The 19,624-nt window shown below is 45.1% G+C and overlaps 1 protein-coding gene across 2 annotated transcripts in view; it reads left to right on the plus strand.

Annotated features, from left to right (window-relative positions):
* LOC119434937 (short transient receptor potential channel 4-associated protein-like) overlaps positions 1-19,624 on the plus strand; it is a 142,194-nt gene that overhangs the window by 37,777 nt on the left and 84,793 nt on the right. The window contains exons 10-13 of one of the 2 annotated variants that reach the window (XM_037701942.2): positions 2,805-2,912; positions 6,277-6,410; positions 15,424-15,503; positions 19,455-19,515. In XM_037701942.2, coding sequence (XP_037557870.1) covers positions 2,805-2,912; positions 6,277-6,410; positions 15,424-15,503; positions 19,455-19,515 — 383 coding nt within the window. The remainder of the gene's footprint in view (positions 1-2,804; positions 2,913-6,276; positions 6,411-15,423; positions 15,504-19,454; positions 19,516-19,624) is intronic. The other variant, XM_037701949.2, reaches the window with a different exon arrangement.

The following is a 19,624-nucleotide window of genomic DNA, read 5'->3' on the forward strand; positions in this document are numbered from 1 at the left end:
CGATGATACGAATCTCACGGGGTCACGAAAAATATTCGTATTAACCGAAATTCGTATCATCGAAACACAATTAAAAATAGCTAAATTAAAGAGTCTGAGGTGAACTCTCTCAGGCACAAGCACGTAAAAAGCATTTACAGTATAGATCACTTATAACTGTTTATAGTGCAGAAATGGCTACAACGCGGCCTTTTCCGACTCCTGTTTACCCTCTCATATAACTCCATGTATATGCATACCGCTTACAGTGCAGCCGCGCGAGACGAAATACCGGTTATAATGCAGCTTCCGCGAGAAAATCTCGCCGACAAGAGCGGTAGCGAGCACGCTTCTCAACGAGGTGCGCCCACCGATGGGAGAGAGAACGAAGGCTATGCGGAGGAGGAGCATAAGACGTAGAGCACGAGTCCTAGGGCGATAAAATTGTCGCCGCGCGCCGCCGTATGTGCGAGTGAAAGCGCGCCTTTCGCGCGGGGGACGCGCGCCTTCATGGAGAGCGAACGCACAGCGGAGAGCAAACGTGACTTCCGTCGTGCGAAAGGCTGGGGGGGTATGGGATGGGGGGGGGGGGGGGGCGATGCTGTGCTGCGGCCCCAAATGCAACCGGGCGCAAGGGTAACTGGCAACGCAATCTCCCACGCGAAAGGAGCAAAGCGGGAAGGCAGCGCGGGAAGGAGGGGGGGGCTTCAACTCTGCCAATAAATGCGTTCTTGTTTCTTTGCGCCTGTGTGCTTTGCGCCTGTGTGCCGGCTCTCGGTGTTGTCGCGCGCACCGTATCTTGAAAGCAATCTCCACATGGCTCTGACCTTTGTATGCGCTGTGCTTACTCCGCTCAGTTTCCGTTGAAGCGATAGACCGCACGAACCTTCGCTCGCTGCGGCAGTCGTGCTTCCCCACGCCTGCGTGGGGAAAAGCACAAAAGCAAGAAAAGCGCCACCGCTTCAAACTCTTCGCGCCCAGTCGCGGCCTCCGCGCTGTCCGGCGCCGCGTCCGCGCCACCGCAGCAAAATAGAAAGGGAGAAAACGCGTGGCTGCGCGCTGTTCTCTTTCGCGGCAGTCGATGGGGCGGCGTTTATTCGTATCAACCGACGCGGGTTGAAAATCGATTCGTAACAACCGTTCTCTAGCACGTTGCAAAGTAATGGGGCTCGGCCGGGACCACAGAAAAATTCGTATCATCGAGATTCCACTGTATTTAGCTTCCAAAGTCCACCACTGTTTGTCTCGTATACCCTAAATTGGCAGCAAGCGGGGACCCCTTCAATACCGCAGCGTAAACAACCGCCTCGTTCACCTGCCAACAGTGTCACATCGGCGTTTCCGCTCGAAAACTATGCGTTCTCTAAATGAACGATGATACGCGCTAAGTGCGCGTCTGTATCTACTTATGGGACACATAGTGTGCATGAAGAGAATAAAGAACAATAAGTAGGCAGCATAACAACGCTCCCGTATACTATGGCCTTCCGCTCGCTGTTTTCGAAGGTGTGTGGTCACTCATATCAGCACAACTCAGATCAGGGCGCACTTCTACTCTGCCAACAACCGCGCTCATCGCTCGCTCGCACCGTCGCTTATCTCCACACGGCTCTGACCTTTATGCGCCGTGCATTCGCCGCTCAGTTTCCGTTGAAGCGATAGACCGCACGTACCTTCGCCCGTTGCTGCGGCGTATGCGCTTGCTGCCAGCGTTTTGACAGTCGTTGTCTGCAGTCATTCAGTGTGATCTATTCATGTTTGTTTGTGCGCGCTCACACCACGCTTGTTCAATCAGTTAGTAATAGTCGGGCCACATTTTCCAACGCACGCTACACATGCACTGCTGCCCGGGTCGGCAGTGCAGCGCTACAGGTGTGTCCCTTCGCATGCGCTGCCCACGGGAAGCGCTTCTCATCAACACCACCGTTTCACACGCGCCTTCTCGTGGTCATCGAGTCTCTCTTCATGTCGGTCTACTTACGCCGCAGCACACCTGCTTACTTAATCAGCTCATGTTTACTACAATTCATATTGCTACCAAAGCCGCTCACCTTACTTTGTATGACATTGCTGTGTTGCTATCGCATTCATTGCTTCGCCCTTAGGGCGAAACTGTGACATTTTTTCACTTTTTTGCTTATTTAAAATCATTTTTGAATTTGCGGAACAATACTCCTATCAGACGCGTCACAGGAGGGTCTCAGGAACCTATATATTCCATTACCTTGACATGCTAAAAAAATTACTGGAGTTGCCCTTTAAGGCACACAGCACCTGTTGAGGACTTCAGCATCTACATTATACAATTGTACATTACGTAGCATGGTTTACATATACCAGGTGTTTCCTTTTATGCAGAACAGTTTACTTAAAAAATATATATATATATATTTAGGCCCCTGCCGTTTTTGCAGATAGGCTACAGGGCTATGCAGACATTAGCAGGGGAAAAAAAAAAAACAGCAATTTCGCTAATCGCTGCTCAGCCATGTAGTCTATCTGCAAAAACGGAAGGGGCCTAGATCAGACAGTTTTCCTTTAAAAGAAAGGGTTCCAAGTAAAAAAGAAACACCTGCATAGTTAACAGCACAGTGCAGCATAATTTTTTTAAAACAGCAATGCCATACTAAACAGGTTCATGCACTGTATTGTAATAATAGACACCAAAACAATAAGTTGATGAGATACAGCTGGCGACATAGCCTTCAAAGATACGTATTAATCCTTGTTGTGCTTGTCTGATATTACATTTGCCCGCCCCTATTTGAATTCTCATACTTGGCCGAATGTGGCTGCAGAAGTAGTACAGCGTGTGTCTTTCACAGACACACCGAGGTTCCCAGCTATTGCCGGTGAAATGAACCACTGGATGCAGTGGATTGAAAACCAAGTTAGCACTTCAGGCATTGGCTCTGAGCTGGACTTCGTGGGTGGTGAGTGCCTGCAGTTATTTACTAGTGTCCTTATGCCGCCCGCTGATGCGCACAGTGTCACATGGGGAGCTCACATTCTGAAGCGGTGCACACAGCACAGCAGCATTAACTAGTGATTTTATTAGAAGAGCGTGGAAGATGTATGAATGACAGAAAGTTGAGGACAGAACATTAATAAGCTAGGCATAATAGGCTGTGCATTTGTTATTGTGCCTACAGCTTTCTGTATGTACTTTTAGTTGGCTCTGTTCACATTGTCAGTTCATTCAGTATACAGTCGAACCCACTTATAATCAGGTATAACAATCTATCGGTTATAATGACCACATTTCAGTGCACTTACAATTTTCCAACCCTGCCTATTGAAACTGCTTCTGGATATAAAGAATGTTTTTTAAATTGCCGTACTGTTACAATGAACGCTTCGAACCCGGTCGTGGTAGCACCAAAGCACGGAAGCGCGACCGAACTAGGCGCACGGCAGCTTGCACCTGGCTCCAGTCCAGCTGCAACGATGATAGGGCTTTGAGATGAGCGAGCGACTGCCGCACGCGGATTTCGGAAGCCGCAAAGCTCATGTGCTTTCAAGGCACGACTCCAGAGAGTAGGCCTACAGCATAAGCCGCATGGTGCTAGGCGTGCACAGGTGTGTGCGCCGGTGCGATATCGGATGCCATGACGGCATCAGTCGTTTTTTTGCACAATTGTCTATGTGGCACCACATGCATTACGCCTGTTTCAATGATTTGTAATGGCCATCGATGTCCTTCCACCACAAGGATAACGGCCGCTCAGGCGTTCCGTCGATGTGCGACCGGAGTCGGCGAGAATGCTGCATCATGCGCTGCCGCCACGCAATGTTGCAAACGGCGGCAGTCACTAAGCCGTTATCAAGAGATCATGGTTCGGCAGTGCTTCATTTACGCGTTGTCAATTATTTGTAGCGGTTCGCGGTGACATTTTACCTTTTGAACATCACATTTTTTTCACCTGAAGCAAAATAGATAGCGTATTTATGGCTCTTGTGTGGCTGACACGCAGTCGTAATGCTGAGACCATGATGTCCGAGACCTTCACAGAATGGCGGCATGCCGCAGTAGTTACTAAAGCTTACGCTACCAGCCAACTTGAACGCTTCGCTCTCTTGTGTAGAACACAGTTGTGTCCTGCTAGTAGTAAAATATATATCAAGCTCTCGAATACAAAATGGCGGCTGCACTTGCAGTTTTGAAATGACAGATGATCAGAACCAGGTGCCGTTTTGGAAGAGGTATATGACACTGCATTTCATTCTTTATATGGACATTTTTAGCGGAAGTTTGCAGCTAGGTGCGGAAACACACCAGGAATAAAACTGACATTGAAAATCTGGTTTTCGGACGAAAGTGCTGCCAAATAGTAACTGCTAATTCAGCTTCAGCGCGGTTAATTTTTTAGCGTCTTTAAGGCCGAGTTCATATAAATTGAACTACTGATATAATGATCACTTTCGAAGAACTACCGAGTTCTTTAAGAATGGGTTGACTGTATGTGTTAATACAGCTGGTCTCAGCTAACTGGCCGTGGGACCTCCTATAAAAGCCATATACTTTCTATGAGGGCCACACCCCTAATACTCGAGCATTATCGTCTGCAACATTCTGTTGACATTTTTCGTGAAAACCTTTGTATTTTTTTTACCTCTTGTGTAATGTTACATACAGTGAAACATATTTATTTATTTGGATAACTTCCAAGCCCTTAAAGTGTTATCGAGTGGATTTTCTAACAGATATGCAATACTGTACAAGAACAAAACAGTGTGACTTCTAAGAATATGAATAATGTTTAACTGCAGTGCAAACTGCGAGTATTATCACACTTTGCGGCGAAACAGGATGTGCTTTCGGCCTCAAATGAAGTGCGAACAGCAGTGCGCGTGGTACAGTTTGTGCCATCTAACAGTCATCATTAGAGATAGATTTGCTGATCTGATTTGGCTACAGGGCTCAAGGATGCCCCCTCTATACTGAGATGTTTTAGCTTCTGTTTTCTTTGACTTTGCTTTTCCTGTTTTCAAATAAAAAAGAACCAGAACAGAAACGAAAATATCACAGTATATAGGGAGCATCATAACGCAGTGCAGTCAAACCAGATGTTAGTGCCTGTCAGTTTGTGATGTCAGCTGTGATGACTGGACACTATACCTTCAGTTGCGCTTCAGCCATGCTCTCCACTTTTCGCGTTTGATTTGACAGCGATAGTACCTCTTAACAAATAATGTTATCTTTGTAACATTTCCAGTTCGTTTAGAAAGCGCACTTTTCTGATTCTGATGTGTAATCGTCGAGAAACACAAGCTCACTATTATAAGGGCAGAGAAGTGTACCCTACTGTAATCTCTAATAAATATTGGTCGGTGCACAGGGCAATGAACTTTGTTGTTAAGACTGAAGTGGATAAAGCAGTGATAGCTTAGCCTGGGTAAGAAGCATAAGTTGCGAAACTTGTTGGGAGTAGTTAAGATGGTCATGTACTTGTTGTTTCTGCAAACTTTCAGTAATTGATTACCTTGCACAGAACCAAGGTAATGTTTGTCATTGCTTGGAGGTTATTTTTGCATTCTGCCTAATTACCTAATTAGTCTTAATTAACTGATTAACTTCTCAAACATTATAATTAGGTGAAAGGTGTCAATGAGAAAATTATAGAGCAGCATGGAAAACTCCTGATACAGCTTTCTGTTGCTCAAAACATGCTGCATAAAAGTGTTTTTTCGAGCGTGAAAGAAGCCCGTGAATACACGCAAAGTGGCTCGAGCGGCCAGTCACATGGCAATTTTGTGTGTATTCGCGGGCTTCTTTCATGCTCGCAAGAGCACTTTTATGCTGCATGTTTCGAGCAACAGAAAGCTGCATCGGGAGTCTTTCGTGTTGATCTACAATTTTCTCATTTACACTTTTAATCTATAATATTTGAGAAGTTGATTAATTTAAAACTAATTATGTAATTAGGCAGAATGCAAAAAATTATCTGAGTATCTCCAAGCGACGGCAAACAACATTACCTTAGTTCTGTCCAGCTACGTCGCTTTGCGAGGGAGGTTAACCAGACGCACGTCTCGTTTACTACCCAGCTCTGGGGAAGGGGATAAAGGGGTGAAAAGACAAAGAAGGGAAGAGAGATAGCACTAGTTATGAGCACACTGGAAAGTGCAAACCAATGATACTGCCACAGAGCTTGCTTTTTCACATGGAAGTGATTTAATTCTATCCTGAAAAACTCTGGGAAGGCTTAGTGTACTAGTCTCCTATGTTTTAGTTGTACACTTATGTTCTAACATGTTCTTGCCTATACATCTCATTTTGTTCTTTTTCTCCTCCAGGGATCTCTCAGTGGAATAGAGAAAGCAGCCGCTTCCAGCATGAAGCTGCACTAAAGATCTCGGCAGAAATGACATTCCGTGCAGAGGCTGTCTACATACTGGGTTTACTGCTTGTTGGAAAACGCAGGAAGGAGGTATGGCAACAATTTGTGCTTATGAGGTATTCATTATTATTATTGTTGTTTGAAATATTTTATTTAGGCACTAGTAATTAAAAATTATGTCCTTTTAGTGTGCTTCTTTTCTCATCCCGGCCACGGCGGCCGCATTTCGATGGGGGCGAAATGCGAAAACACCCTTGTACTTAGATTTAGGTGCACGTTAAAGAACCCCAGGTAGTCCAAATTTCCGGAGTCCCCCACTACGGCGTGCCTCATAATCAGATCGTGGTTTTGGCACGTAAAACCCCATAATTTAATTAATTTAATTAATTTTCTCCTCCTCCTTCTCTGTTTATGAAAGATGCAACTGATACAGCTCCAAAATCATGTTGAGTAACTGCATTTGAATTTATTTTGTGTTATCTTAAGCATGCTTTCTTTGGTAGTGTTATCTTTTATGGCAAATATTTGGTTTCGCAGAAGGGCTTTCTATTGTCTTGTGCACTTTGGAGACTTGTATGCATAATGCTTTTACCTTGTAGAACTGAAAGTTATTATTTTTATCTACATCAGGCTCTGCTTGCACTATTGTGTATGTGCTAAGGAAGCCGAAACCATTCGTACCAAATTAGTGACCCTGAAGGAGCTGTATGGGGAGGCCTCTTACTTCAGCATTTTATATTAAGTAATACTGAGTTGTGGAGATCAGGAACATGATTTAGTGCTGCTAATCAAGGAGCGGTGAGGTTTTTCTAGAAACACTCAAAAATTTTGCTTTTTTTTTTTTTTTTCAAGTTGTTGAGGTTGATATTCTCATGAACGTGATTGTTTTCAGTAGGTGGGTGATTCCATGTAAGATCGAACAAAGGATGGCCGGTCGACCTTTTAAATTTAGTTCAAAATTTCATATATTGTGGCCTGATGAGCGGAAAGAAGAGATGCGCAATTGGTTTTGCCGGAAAAATTTTTTCCGAAGCGCCGCGAATCAATAATGACGAAGAGGTGGAGTGCCGCGCTTACCTGCTCTGCTGTTTTGGCCAAATTTAGTTATGAATTACACAAAATATATTAGTTAGGTAGCTGAAATTTCTTTAAATAAATATATGCATGTTTTTGCTTGTGTTCAGTTATTTTTGGTTTTTGTGGGTAGTGTTGATGTTTTTATAAAAAACCTCAAAATCGGCCCAGGAAACACTTTTCAGGTCTTTATCTCAAAAAAGGCTTGTGGTAGAGCGGCAACAATTCTACATTATGTTCTAAGCATACTTATTTACCAAACTGCTAAAGCTTATATTTATATAACTTTTCAATAAAGAAATACTATCAGGCTAACTTCAAGAAAACACTGAACAATGGAAATTTCTGATGACAATTTAAAAAAAAACACCATTTTTGATAGTTTTTAAACTTTGCCCTCTTATTCTCCTCCACATCAGCTTTCACAATCATTAAAAACATATTGCATAATATTGTTCCATTCGTAGTTACAGCCCGTCAAATGAGACCTTTACGCAAGGATAGGCAATTGTAGATCTGACTTCTTGCCCCGCTAAGTGTATAGAATGCAGGCAGGATTGGATTTCTGTTTCTTGAAAGGCCAGTAGTACCAGAAAAGGTGGAAAGTATGAACGTGGCACTCCAGTGGCAAAGAATGATGTAAAATGCCAAGGGAAACAAAAGCAAAACTATCGGTAACCGGATGCACGCGCCTATCTCAGATGACGGCAGCAGACGGCCTGAATCGATCCGCTGTTCACACTTCATTCGACACCGATAGTGCTTGCGCTTTGCTCTTACTCTACTGTTCATGTGCGTCTCATGGCGCAAAGTATAGCTCTGAGCGAGTGTATTGTGCAGACTACCTGTCTAAGCACAAAAAGCTCATTGCAAAGAAGCAAAATTTTCGCAGATTTACCGATGTAGACGTTAATGCTTTGATACAACTTTTAACATCCGAAACATCAGTAGCTGTCAAAGAGAAGGACTACTTGTGCTACCCGTGCTTTTGCTACTTCTGCAATGAAATATCCTCACGGAACACACAGTTGAGCGATGACATTTTTATGCCCCCTGAAGCAGAAATCAACGTTGTCAACCAGATCATTGCGACTACCTACGTATCCCCTTTGAAACGTCCAGGCGCAGTGAGAAGTCGGGACAGGCCTACTTACATCAAAAGAAAACAGTGAGGTGCAGAAGGCAGTAGTGGAAAATGTTCGCAACAAAATAAGCCGGGCATACAACCAATGTGATGCATCGGGAAATTCAGCCGAAGGAAAGTGCTCCTTCTGCGAGCAGTGGACCAAAAGCTTTCGGCAAGCCTATGCAGCATCGACGACACCCCGGAAACGTTATCAACTTCTCACTCTCCTTCCATAAACACTAGCTAAACATGAGATTAAGAAGCTTATTCCTGAAGCATCCATGTATCAAATCAACAAGTCCAGGAAATTGAAAGAAAATAACGATGTGTGGTACTGACGGGATCCTTTCACCAGGCACAAGGTGAGCCCTGAGTGCGTATCTGCAGCACGTGAGTACTACACGAAGGACGAGTTGGAATGCTCGAGACAAAGCCCTAACAGAAAGGATGTCCTGTTGGTTACGATCGATGAAGAAAAGGTATTAGTAACAAAGCGTTTCATGACCAGATGTGTTAGAGAGGCATTCCGCATATACAAAGACGACCATCCTGATTCTGGCATTGGCCTATCAAAATTCTACACCTTGCGACCGCGCTGGGTAAAATGTTATCCCCAGCATGATGTGTGCGTTGGTGTCATTTGCGCCAACTATAAACTTTGCCTTGCCGCACTTGAGAACATTACTGGCCACAGAATCAATTCTGATGACCTTCACTCAGCATTCATTTGCATTCTGTCATCAGCACAGTGCCTTTTAGGCGAATGCAATCAGTGTCTAAAAGGCGGGTCCCTGACAGTGGAGGAACTTAATATCCCAGAAGACGAAGAAATACTGCTAGCGACGTTGGAGGCAGGCGACCTTGTGAAAAAGGTTTTGGATGCTGATACTTTTTTGAATCATCTTCGGGTGTTAGTGGCAAGGTGGATCGTGCACAACCACATCAGGAAGACACAAGGCAAAGCTATCTACGAGGAAAAGCAATGTACACAGCGTGGGAGCACTGTATTCCACTTTGATTTTGCCGAAAACTGGACTGTCGTGCTTCCTGACGAAGTAAGGCATACCACTGGCAAAAGCAGCAAGTATCCGTGTTTACATGCGTGGTAACAACGAAAAAATCTACGGAGAGTTTCGCTATTGTTAGTGATGACTTAAGCCACGACTCCGCTCACACCTGCTTGGCTCTAAAGAAAGTGAAAGAATGGGTGGACGATAACCTGCCGGTGTACTCCAAGGTGACATATGTGAGTGATGGAGTCGCCAGTCATTTCGAAAATAGATACTGGCTTTTCGAGTTCGGAAAGAGCGATTGTCCCAATACCCAATGGATATTCTCAGCAACTGGGCACGGGAAAAACGCGTGCGACGGAGTTGGAGGACTCGTCAAGCATCAAGCAATGCTCAACAACTTGAGAACAAGCCCTGAAAGTGCAATTCGGGCAGCCAGAGACTTTGTAACAATTTTATCAGAAAAACTGAAAGCTTGTGGGTTCTTGGTGTCTCACAGGAGACCAACCACCGCGGGTTCGAGCTTAGCGAGCCACAGGGCTGCGTCAGCCGTCGCCTCCAGCACCGCTCGCGTGCGAGCTCAGAGGCCACAAGGGGCTACTGAGCGACGCACGCAAAAACACAGTCAAGCCCTGAGTTGACGGAAACCGTTAACTGAAACCGTAGGCACCAGCACTGCACAAACGCCCATGCAGCGGGGAGCCAAAGGAGTCCCGCACCAGGGTGAAAATACAATAACAGGCGCCTATAGCACATCGCGGCGAGAGCACAGGCTCAAGCTGGAACACGCCACTAGGAAAAGTCCCGGTGGCTATGCTACTTGCTCTGGCGATAACCAATGGGTCAACTCGCGAGAGCACGGGCAATATCCTTCGGCTTAGGCTTTCGGCAAGTGCAGCTCGGCGGGGTACGACCTCGCGCGAACACTAATGGCACCGCTCGTCGGCTTAGCGTCGGGAAGAGGATCAGCACCAAGTACGCGCTCCCCGCACGGGCAAAGGCACCGTGCGCGAGCCCCAGTCCTAGTCACAAAGGTGTTGGCGGACAAGAGGAATGCATGAACGCTCGGCGGGGTACGACCTCACGCGAACACTAATGGCACCGCTCGTCGGCTTAGCGTCGGGAAGAGGATCAGCACCAAGTACGCGCTCCCCGCACGAGCAAAGGCACCGTGCGCGAGCCCCAGTCCTAGTCACAAAGGTGTTGGCGGACAAGAGGAATGCATGAACGTACCGTGCGCTGGTCCCGGAGAGAAGAGGAGGCACGCTCCGCCGCTAGCAGCCGAAACGCGGCCGCCTCGTGACGTCAGCGCCCCGCCCTTACCGCCAACCGCCGCGTGCGCAGCGTCACTGCGGGAACCGGTTAGGTAGCGCAGGTAGGGAATAAGGTGAGCGGGGAACGATGGCGAGGGATGGCAGAGCAGGTGAAGCCCGCGCAATCGTGCCGGCGCAACCCTCAATCCCCACAAGGTATGCATCTAATACATCTTGAAGAAAAAGAAGTTGTTGCCTTCCGCGACTTAAAAAAGGCTGAGTGGATGAAAGTGCCTGCCTTCCGTGGCATTCAGTCTTGACATGCCTGGCAGCTATCCAGGTCAACGGAAGCATCTCCTGAATTGTACGTGGCATGCATAGCCGGGTCTGCGTGGAAGAAACTATGTGTACAGGAATGAAGGCAATCAGCGTTGTCAAATTATTCGAATAAACTATTGCAGCCCAGAAACAAATTCTGTTTTAATGAAGCAGTTCTCCATTACCTTCACAATTTTTCCATTACGCTAAAGATTATTTGGAATACCGTTGCTTGCTTATTGAATTTTATCCTATTTTTGGGTAATCAAAGCTGGGTATCGAATTCTGACTGCGTTTTCGTAGAGGTTAATTGTGCAAAACATATGTGTGATCTCCAATGCCGCAGCGCATCCAGGAAACCCACGCGTACAAAACTGATTCCGAATAATTCACTACGGTGAGTCCCACAGCTAATTTGCAGCGTTGAGGCATAAATGACTGTATACAATATTATGCCAAAATTCGAAAGCCGTACGCGATCATAAATGTCATAGAATCTTCAGACCTGCATGGTGCGCTGAGCCTTGCGTAAGGGTCTCATTCGACGGGCTGTAACTACGAATGGAACAAAATTATGCAATATATTTTTAATGATTGTGAAAGCTGATGTGGAGGAGCATAAGTGGGCAAAGTTTAAGAAATATCAAAAATGGTGTTTTTTTTTAAGTTGTCATCAGAAATTTCCATTGTTCGGTGTTTTCTTGAAGTTCGCCCGATAGTATCTCTTTATTGAAAAGTTATATAAATGTAAGCTTTAGCAGTTTGGTAAATAAGTATGCTTAGAACGTAATGTGGAATTGTTGCCGCTCTACCACAAGCCTTTTTTGAATTAAGGACCTGAAAAGTAGACAAATGTTTCCTGGGCCGATTTTGAGGTTTTTTATAAAAACATCTGCACTACCCATAAAAACTAAAAATAACTGAACACAAGTAAAAACATGCATATATTTCTTTAAAGAAATTTCAGCTACCTAACTTTAATATATTTTGTGTAATTCATAACCAAAGTTGGCCAGAACAGCAGAGCAGGTAGGTGTGGCATTCCACCTCTTCGTCATTATTGATTCGCGGTGCTTCGAAAAAATTTTTGGCAGCAAAACCCATTACGGATCTCTTCTTTCCACTCATCAGGCAACAATATATAAAATTTTGAACTAAATTTAAAAGGTCGACCGACCATCCTTTGTTCGATCTTACATGGAATCACCCAGATATAAATTTTCAGAGAGTTGGAATAGGCAGTTTCTTAGCTCTTTCCGTTCCACGCCCATCGGGCATTCTTAGCCCGTTAATGATAGTTTTGAGCACCGTTTTTGAGACCTTCTGTGGCACTCAGTAGCAGTACTATCTAGGCGCCTTAGCACCCATGAGCACACTGCGCCATTCAACTTATACAGTCGATATTGATTGAATTATCCAGCGGGTCGAATTAAACACGATGCAAGAAGAATGCCACAACACATAGCTGATTCATTTGGCAGTATTTGCTCCATTCTAGCACGCTCACCTAATCAAACGTGTGCCTACTTTCCGTGTGTCTAAAGTGAGAACTAATGTATAAATGACATTAAAGCTCCTAAACAAAGTAGAAATCTAACGCATACCTGATTTTTTTAGCAGGAGAATGGGCAAGAGTCAAATGTGTTGCACAATAGTGGCCAGTTTCCTAAAGTCAGCTTCGCAGCGCATTTTTATAAAGTCAGTTTTGCCGCTACATTCATCACCACAAATCTCACAGTTCTGGGTCGCGATTTTGTAGCGATGCCTTATGACTTATTTTAGAATAGTCTTATCATCCACCGCTCACGGCCGGCTGATCCCGTTGATAACGCGAGCGGACCGTCGCTCTGGCCACTGACAAAGCGCGATAAGCGCGAAAAGGCATTATTACTTTAAAGTCATCGCTACAAAATACCGGCCCTGCTGTGTTTGCGGTTGATTTTTTCGACAGCCTGAGCAGCAGCAAGTCGGAGAATGCTGCCTTTTCATCTAACTTTAATTCGGAGGGTGATGATGGCAAATGTACCACAAGTTTTGTGTACTCCACCAGCTTAAGCCATTGAACACCAACCGCCAGCTCAAGTAGATAAGTACAGGAATTTTAAGAAATGTAATGTCAGCAAAACCTACAAAAAAAAAAAAAATTTACTGTAAGACTTGTAATGTGCCTTTGTCTTACATCACGAAACTGCTTTGCCACAGGGCATGTACAACTTCATCTGGCTCATCCAACCACAACACAACTTAATTGCTTCCAGATAATTTTTTATAGCAGGAGTGCTGTTCAAGGCAAAATTTAGATTTCTCCACAGATAGTAGCTATTGGATGGCGAAACGCTTTTATTATTTTACAATCTTTTTAGCATTTCTTGCTTTGTAGGTACAAGCATATTTTAACAAGTTTTGTTCACTTTTATTCTATAATCTTGTCCTTAAGAATTCAAAATTTGTGTTACCACATAGAATTCGTTAATAAAACTTATTTGCTTCAAAATCACATTTTTTCTGCTTTCTTTTCGTGTCTTGCATGATATTTGGAGTGTAATATAGTTCCTTCAGAAAAAAGTCGCACTTTTGCCCGAAAGGCAAAGCATCAATTGCGATAGCAAATTAGCAGAGCACAGTAAGCGTAGTAATTTTACCAGCTGCATAAACTTCGACACATTCGCTTACTAACTGAACTAACAAACATGGTGTCAGCGTCACAAGCAAACATGAATAAATCACACTCGATGACCGCAGACAACCGCTGTCAAAACGCTGGCGTGAACAAGCGAGGCAGAAGCAGCGAGCGAAGGTTCGTGCAGTCTGTCACTTCAACGGAAACTGAGCGGCGAAAGCACAGCGCATAGAAAGGTCAAAGGGCATGTGGAGATCGCTTTCAAGATAGGGTGCGTGCGACAGCCCGGAGCCGTGCAAAGTACAAGTACGCAGCTGCTGGCAGAGTAGAGGCCGTGCCCCCTCCCTCCCGTGCTGCCTTCCTGCTTTCCTCCTTTTGCGTGGGTGATTGAGTCGCCAGTTCCCCTTGCGCTCGGTCGCAAGATACGCATTTGGTGCCGCAGCTAAACGTCACCTCCCCTCCCATCCCCCCACGGCCTTTCGCACAACAGAAAACGTCGCGTTTGCTCTCCGCCGTGCATTCGCCCTCCGTGAAAGCGCGCGGCAACGATTTTATCGCTCTAGGACTTTATACAGAACCTCACAGCGACGACGGCAACAGCAGAAATCTGCTTGGAGTGTTCATATAATATGCTATCGCAATAAAACGTATCTAGTGTAACCTACAAAATGCTGCCATTTTCTCCACAGTAGGGAAAGAGCTAATGCGAAATATTTTCTGAAAATTTTGAACTGCATATGTGTTGGGCGAGACATTTATATAAGTTTGTTAGGTCAGTACACAAGATGCTGGTTTAAAGTGCTCAAGAAGCACCAAAGAACCAATCTCTCTTTATGTTGAAGGGGAACACCATCATGAAAATAACATTAGCATATTGAACATCAATGTGTCGCAAGTAAAGCGACTTTTATCACAATACAGCTTGTCTCATCAGAGCTGGCCAAATGATTAGTGATTTTACCTGGGGCTGGCTCTATAGCTGCAGTGTGCTTGCCAAGTTATTTCATCATGGAGTGGTGCTTTTCAACACAAATTCTGGTTACCCGCCATGGTTGTTTAGTGGCTATGGTGTTGGGCTGCTAAGCACGAGGTTGCGGGATCAAATCCCGGCCACGCGGCCGTTTTTCAATAGGGGCGAAAACACTGGTGTACTTGGATTTAGGTGCACGTTAAAGAACTCAAGGTGGTTCAAATTATTCTGGAGTCCCCCACTACGGCGTGCCTCACAATCAAATCGTGGTTTTGGCATATAAAACTCCATAATTTAATTTTTTTAAATAAATTCTGGTTCTGTTGGCACCCCTCAAGCACAAATGTCAACAACAATAGTTTGATTATGGATATCTAGAGTATGTGTTGTGCATTTCAGGATACGAAAAAATAAAAACTTGAATGAAAAGATTCAAACCTACAATTTAAACTACAGCTCCAAAAGTGTTGATAATGTATTTTTAATTATTTGCCTGGCATGTGCTCTTTTGGCATAAAATTGCTGCTTCCATTCATGACACATCTGCAGAAGTGCCAAATTCTTTTCTACAATGCCTTTTTTTTTTTTTTTAAGAACACTGTATAGTCTATAAAAATGCCCTGTTTAGTCTGTAAAAGCTGCCTTTACAAAGTGCGTCACCCCCAACAAAAATATGTCATTATCTGCGATGATTTGGTGCAAATGGTTTTCATTTTTTTGCTGACTAAACAGGTGCAGAGGGCGCTGGCATCACTTCGATTAATCCCACAGCTGTCGGATCTGTTTGACCACTTTGTATGGAAATACAATACGTAAGTACAGCCTGCATGCCTAGGTTTATGTGGGTTGTGCATGTGAGCATGCTTGCACCCTGTATATATAATTATGATGCATTACCGTAAAATTCCGAGCAAGCGCCCCCACCCGTGCAAGAGCCCCCCCCCTAACTTCACTGCTAATTTCAAATTTCCGCGCCGTTCCGGGAAAGCGCCCCCCCCCCCCCCTCCCCCCCGCACCAACACTGGCCTTCCACATCCAGTCCACGAAAATGATGGCAAATTCGGCAAATCGCACCGGTGCGCATCGGGCGCCCGGATGAGCCATTTCATCGAATCATGGTTGTACCCGGGCGCCCCAGTGGGCACGCGAGTGCATCGGGGCGAACTGCGGCTGGCGGTCGGTAGTTCACGGACCGCCGGCCGACGGCGAGATCTGCCTCTCGCACGGCACAAAAGAGTTCCCTGCGGCACAGTGACGTGACCACTCGGTGACTGAGGAGTGGTCGCGGCTACGCTCTGGCATCGCCGGCAGCTTCACCGCTGCTAATCACTCACCACCGATATCGTCGCTAGGCCTTTTTCAGTTCACTTCGAATCTGTAGCAGACGGCGCTTCAGAACGAACCGCCGACGCTCCCAAGCAGCAATGTTTTGTTACCGTCGTTGCCGCTTTACCCTCTCCTCACAATAATTTCACACGATGAAGAAAACATGCTGATATTTGCGGCGCCACCAGCTGCGATGCGAGCATGGCCGAGCCGCGGTTCGCTGTCCGCCGTCGGTAGCCATGCACTGCAGCTGAGCTTCACTTGTATCGGAACTCTCATTAGTGCTAAACGTTTCACCGTGGACATGGTTTTTAATAAAGTGAACATTACGCGTCAATTTACTCTCGCGGACATAATTTTGCCTGGAATAGACGCTGCATAACCAATGTTCGCGTCGCCGGTCGCGGCGACGCGCCGGTGTAGCGTCGATGCGCTTTCTGTAGTTCTTTTGGTGGTTTTGAGTAACGGTGGTATTGAGAGTGATAAACACCACTAACAAATCTTTGGCTTAATAAAGTTCATGTTCAATAAAATTTTAATGCTATTCCAACCGCGCGCGCGTCTTCTTTTTTTTTTTTTTTTGCGGGAAAATTTTGTCGTGGCCATCTTGAATTTTGGTGCCGTTCCAGGATAGCGCCCCCCCTAACTTTGCCGGTAATTTCGACTTGCTCGAGGGGGGGCGCTTGCTCGGAATTTTACGGTACTAACTATTACTATACATGTAAAGTGCATTCAAGTGCTGTGTGCACAATTGTACGCAACAAGATACTGCTCAACAGCAAAAGCACTGATGAAAATAATGATATTTAAAACGTTGCATACACGTTTAAACATTTCTGATTGGACCAGTGCTGCAAGTTTTAATAATATGTGTCAGTTGTTTTAGTAAAACAAGTGGGAAGGTAGACAGCTGTTTGTTTGCTCTTAGTGTCAATATGCATTCATGTGGCAGACATAGTATCCTGCCAGTCATAATGTGTTCCTGTGGCAAATTGAGCCGTTGTACATCCTGCAAATGTAGCAAGGATCATATCAAGTCAAAGCAGAGGCAGCTATTGAGATGGGGGAACAGAGAAATCCCATCTGTGCTGCTGCTTCCCCCCCCCCCCCCTCGCCACCTGACCTCTGCTCCTCCTCCTCCTGTGGCAGCAATGAGTTTGCCGCATTTGTGCTAGCCAGTTGGTCAAGGGACTTTCACTGTGTACTGACAAATGTCGCCATATGTCAGTAAAGTGTGAATGTTCACGGTGGCTGAGGCGACCCAGGCACAGGCTGCTCTGAGGTCAAGTAAGGTATCCATTTGGGGAGTCGTGTCTCCCGCTCGAATTTCAGGCGGCCTACTCATCTGCCAGCTCTGGCCCAAAGCATCGGCGTGATCTTCCGAACACACCATAAAGTGTGCTCTTTGTGTACTATAGTTTAATTAATCATGAGTGCTGGCCCGTGTTTCTTGCAGTGCTTGGATTTTGTGAAGATAAAATTACATGTATAATGACATTGTTTGTCACATGGTGCTACTTCTGTGCCTGTGGAAACCTGTTGTGGGATTTTAGACATGAGTTTTGTACAGAGATTTCAAGAGAGCAATCTGTTGCTAGTGCCTGCCAGATTTACCAATAGGATTTCTCAGCCAGCTTGAGAATGATGAGTAATGCATGGATTTGTCCCCCTTTTCTTTTCCTTGCTTCAAATGTTCTCATGGCTTATGTTACCTTTCCAGTAACTAACTTGTCATAAATTCTTTATGTTGAAATGAGCTTAATTTAGCCTCCGACTGTTACTATTAAACTGTCATTCATAGATTTAGAGATAAAAAGATTGTTCTGACTATATAAAAAAAAAATCCAATTATTGCTGGTATTACCCAGATGTTGTCCATATTTTATTGCATGCATACGCAAAAAGTTGTCATTTACTTATGCACTGAAAATTTCATGATAAAGTGAATTGGTTTTGAACTGGAAAACTGACTAGTGCTGAAAGGACAAGGGCAGACTGAAGTACGACAATACACAGCGCTTCACATGTCCATCCTCTTAGCACTACTCAGTTTCCTCAGTATGTCTGACCAACAAGCCTGACTTACTGCCTTGGTTTTGAGTAGGGATGGGCGAATACTGAATTTGAGGTTCGAAGCGAATTCGAAGCGAAGAGTGATTTGGTCAAATAATTTCGAATCGAATAGTATATATCACATATTACAGTAAAAACTAGTTAATTCGAATTTCACGGGACCGAAAAAAAAATTTCCGAATTAACCGAATGCCGAATTATCAGGGTAACCAAAAAACAATAAGCAAATACTTACTACGTCAGCACGATTTTATTAGTGTAATGGATGAGCAAATCCTTTTGCTATTTTGCACAAAAGCAGTGCGGAAGCTGCAATTCTCGTCATCTCGTGACTGATTGGCTCTCACAGCGGCGATCGAGGCCTCGCGACTTCCTTCGCAGCACAGCCGCGGCACGCGGCATCATTTGCGTGTCGTTTTGCACTACCGCGCGCACATCTTGATTATTTTTTCGCCAGTAAGCTGACCGCCAACAGATGGCACGTCCATCGCGATGTAGCTGGTGCTCTTCATCCTCAACAGCTTTGCAGCTAGTCAAACCGAAACAACTGTTTCGTGCAACCGCGGATGCTATCGACGTGATTATGAACGGCGACTTTGTGGTGCTTAAGGCACGCGACTGACGCACGCACAGAGTCAGAACGAAACTACCGTTTGCTGCAACAACTGCAGACGAAATCGAAATCGCTATCTATGCGATCATGGATGACCACTACGCAGCTTCTTGGGCACGCAGCCGACGTGCGATCGAGTCAAAACGAAACGACTGTTTGCCGCAACCGCTGCGGAAGAAACCGCGGCAGCTATCGACGTGATCATGGATGGCGACTATGTAATCCCGCGGCCAATGCATTGTTATGCGCGGCGGTAAACATAATAAAGGCACAAATAGCCACAAGGCGTTCCGTCGTTGCTGTCATTCACGTACGATTTCCGCTGATGACTATGGCGATGCGGACTCCGCCGCTTCGTTACGGTTGTACGCTAGCGCCATTTCTGCTCTTTTGTGTCGCCTATTTTCGGCTCTTTAATGCAAAAACGTATATAGCCTTCGAGATTTATGGTTGATGTATGGCAGCCATGGACGTGAAGCATGGCCTCCGAGATGTGTACCGGCCGTCCGTGGTTTCTGGCTGCCTATCCGGGAGTGCCGAATAATTCGAAAATATTGAATGCTTGAATTCAAATCGAAGCGAATAACGAATATGTATAGAATAATTCGATCGAATATTCGACAATACCGAATATTCGCCCATCCCTAGTTTTGAGCATTTAACACATTTGCAATGGATAATTAACTATGGTTCCGGGGTACATGTAAATCTAAACCTTTGTTGTTGTTGTTGTTGCTTTTTTTTTTTCCAGCATGAGAGGTCAAGATAGGGGTCGCCTACCAGGTCACAACATTAACTGCGAGTGCAGTCCTGTGAGTTATAATGACAAGTTTATTTGAATACTGAGGAGTTCAGTTTTCAAATTGTAGCATTGTTAAGTTCAACCGCTACTGTGTGCTTTGCTTCAGTGTGTGAATTTGC

The sequence above is a fragment of the Dermacentor silvarum genome, chromosome 1, assembly GCF_013339745.2.
Source record: "Dermacentor silvarum isolate Dsil-2018 chromosome 1, BIME_Dsil_1.4, whole genome shotgun sequence".
Taxonomy (NCBI): Eukaryota; Metazoa; Arthropoda; class Arachnida; order Ixodida; family Ixodidae; genus Dermacentor; species Dermacentor silvarum.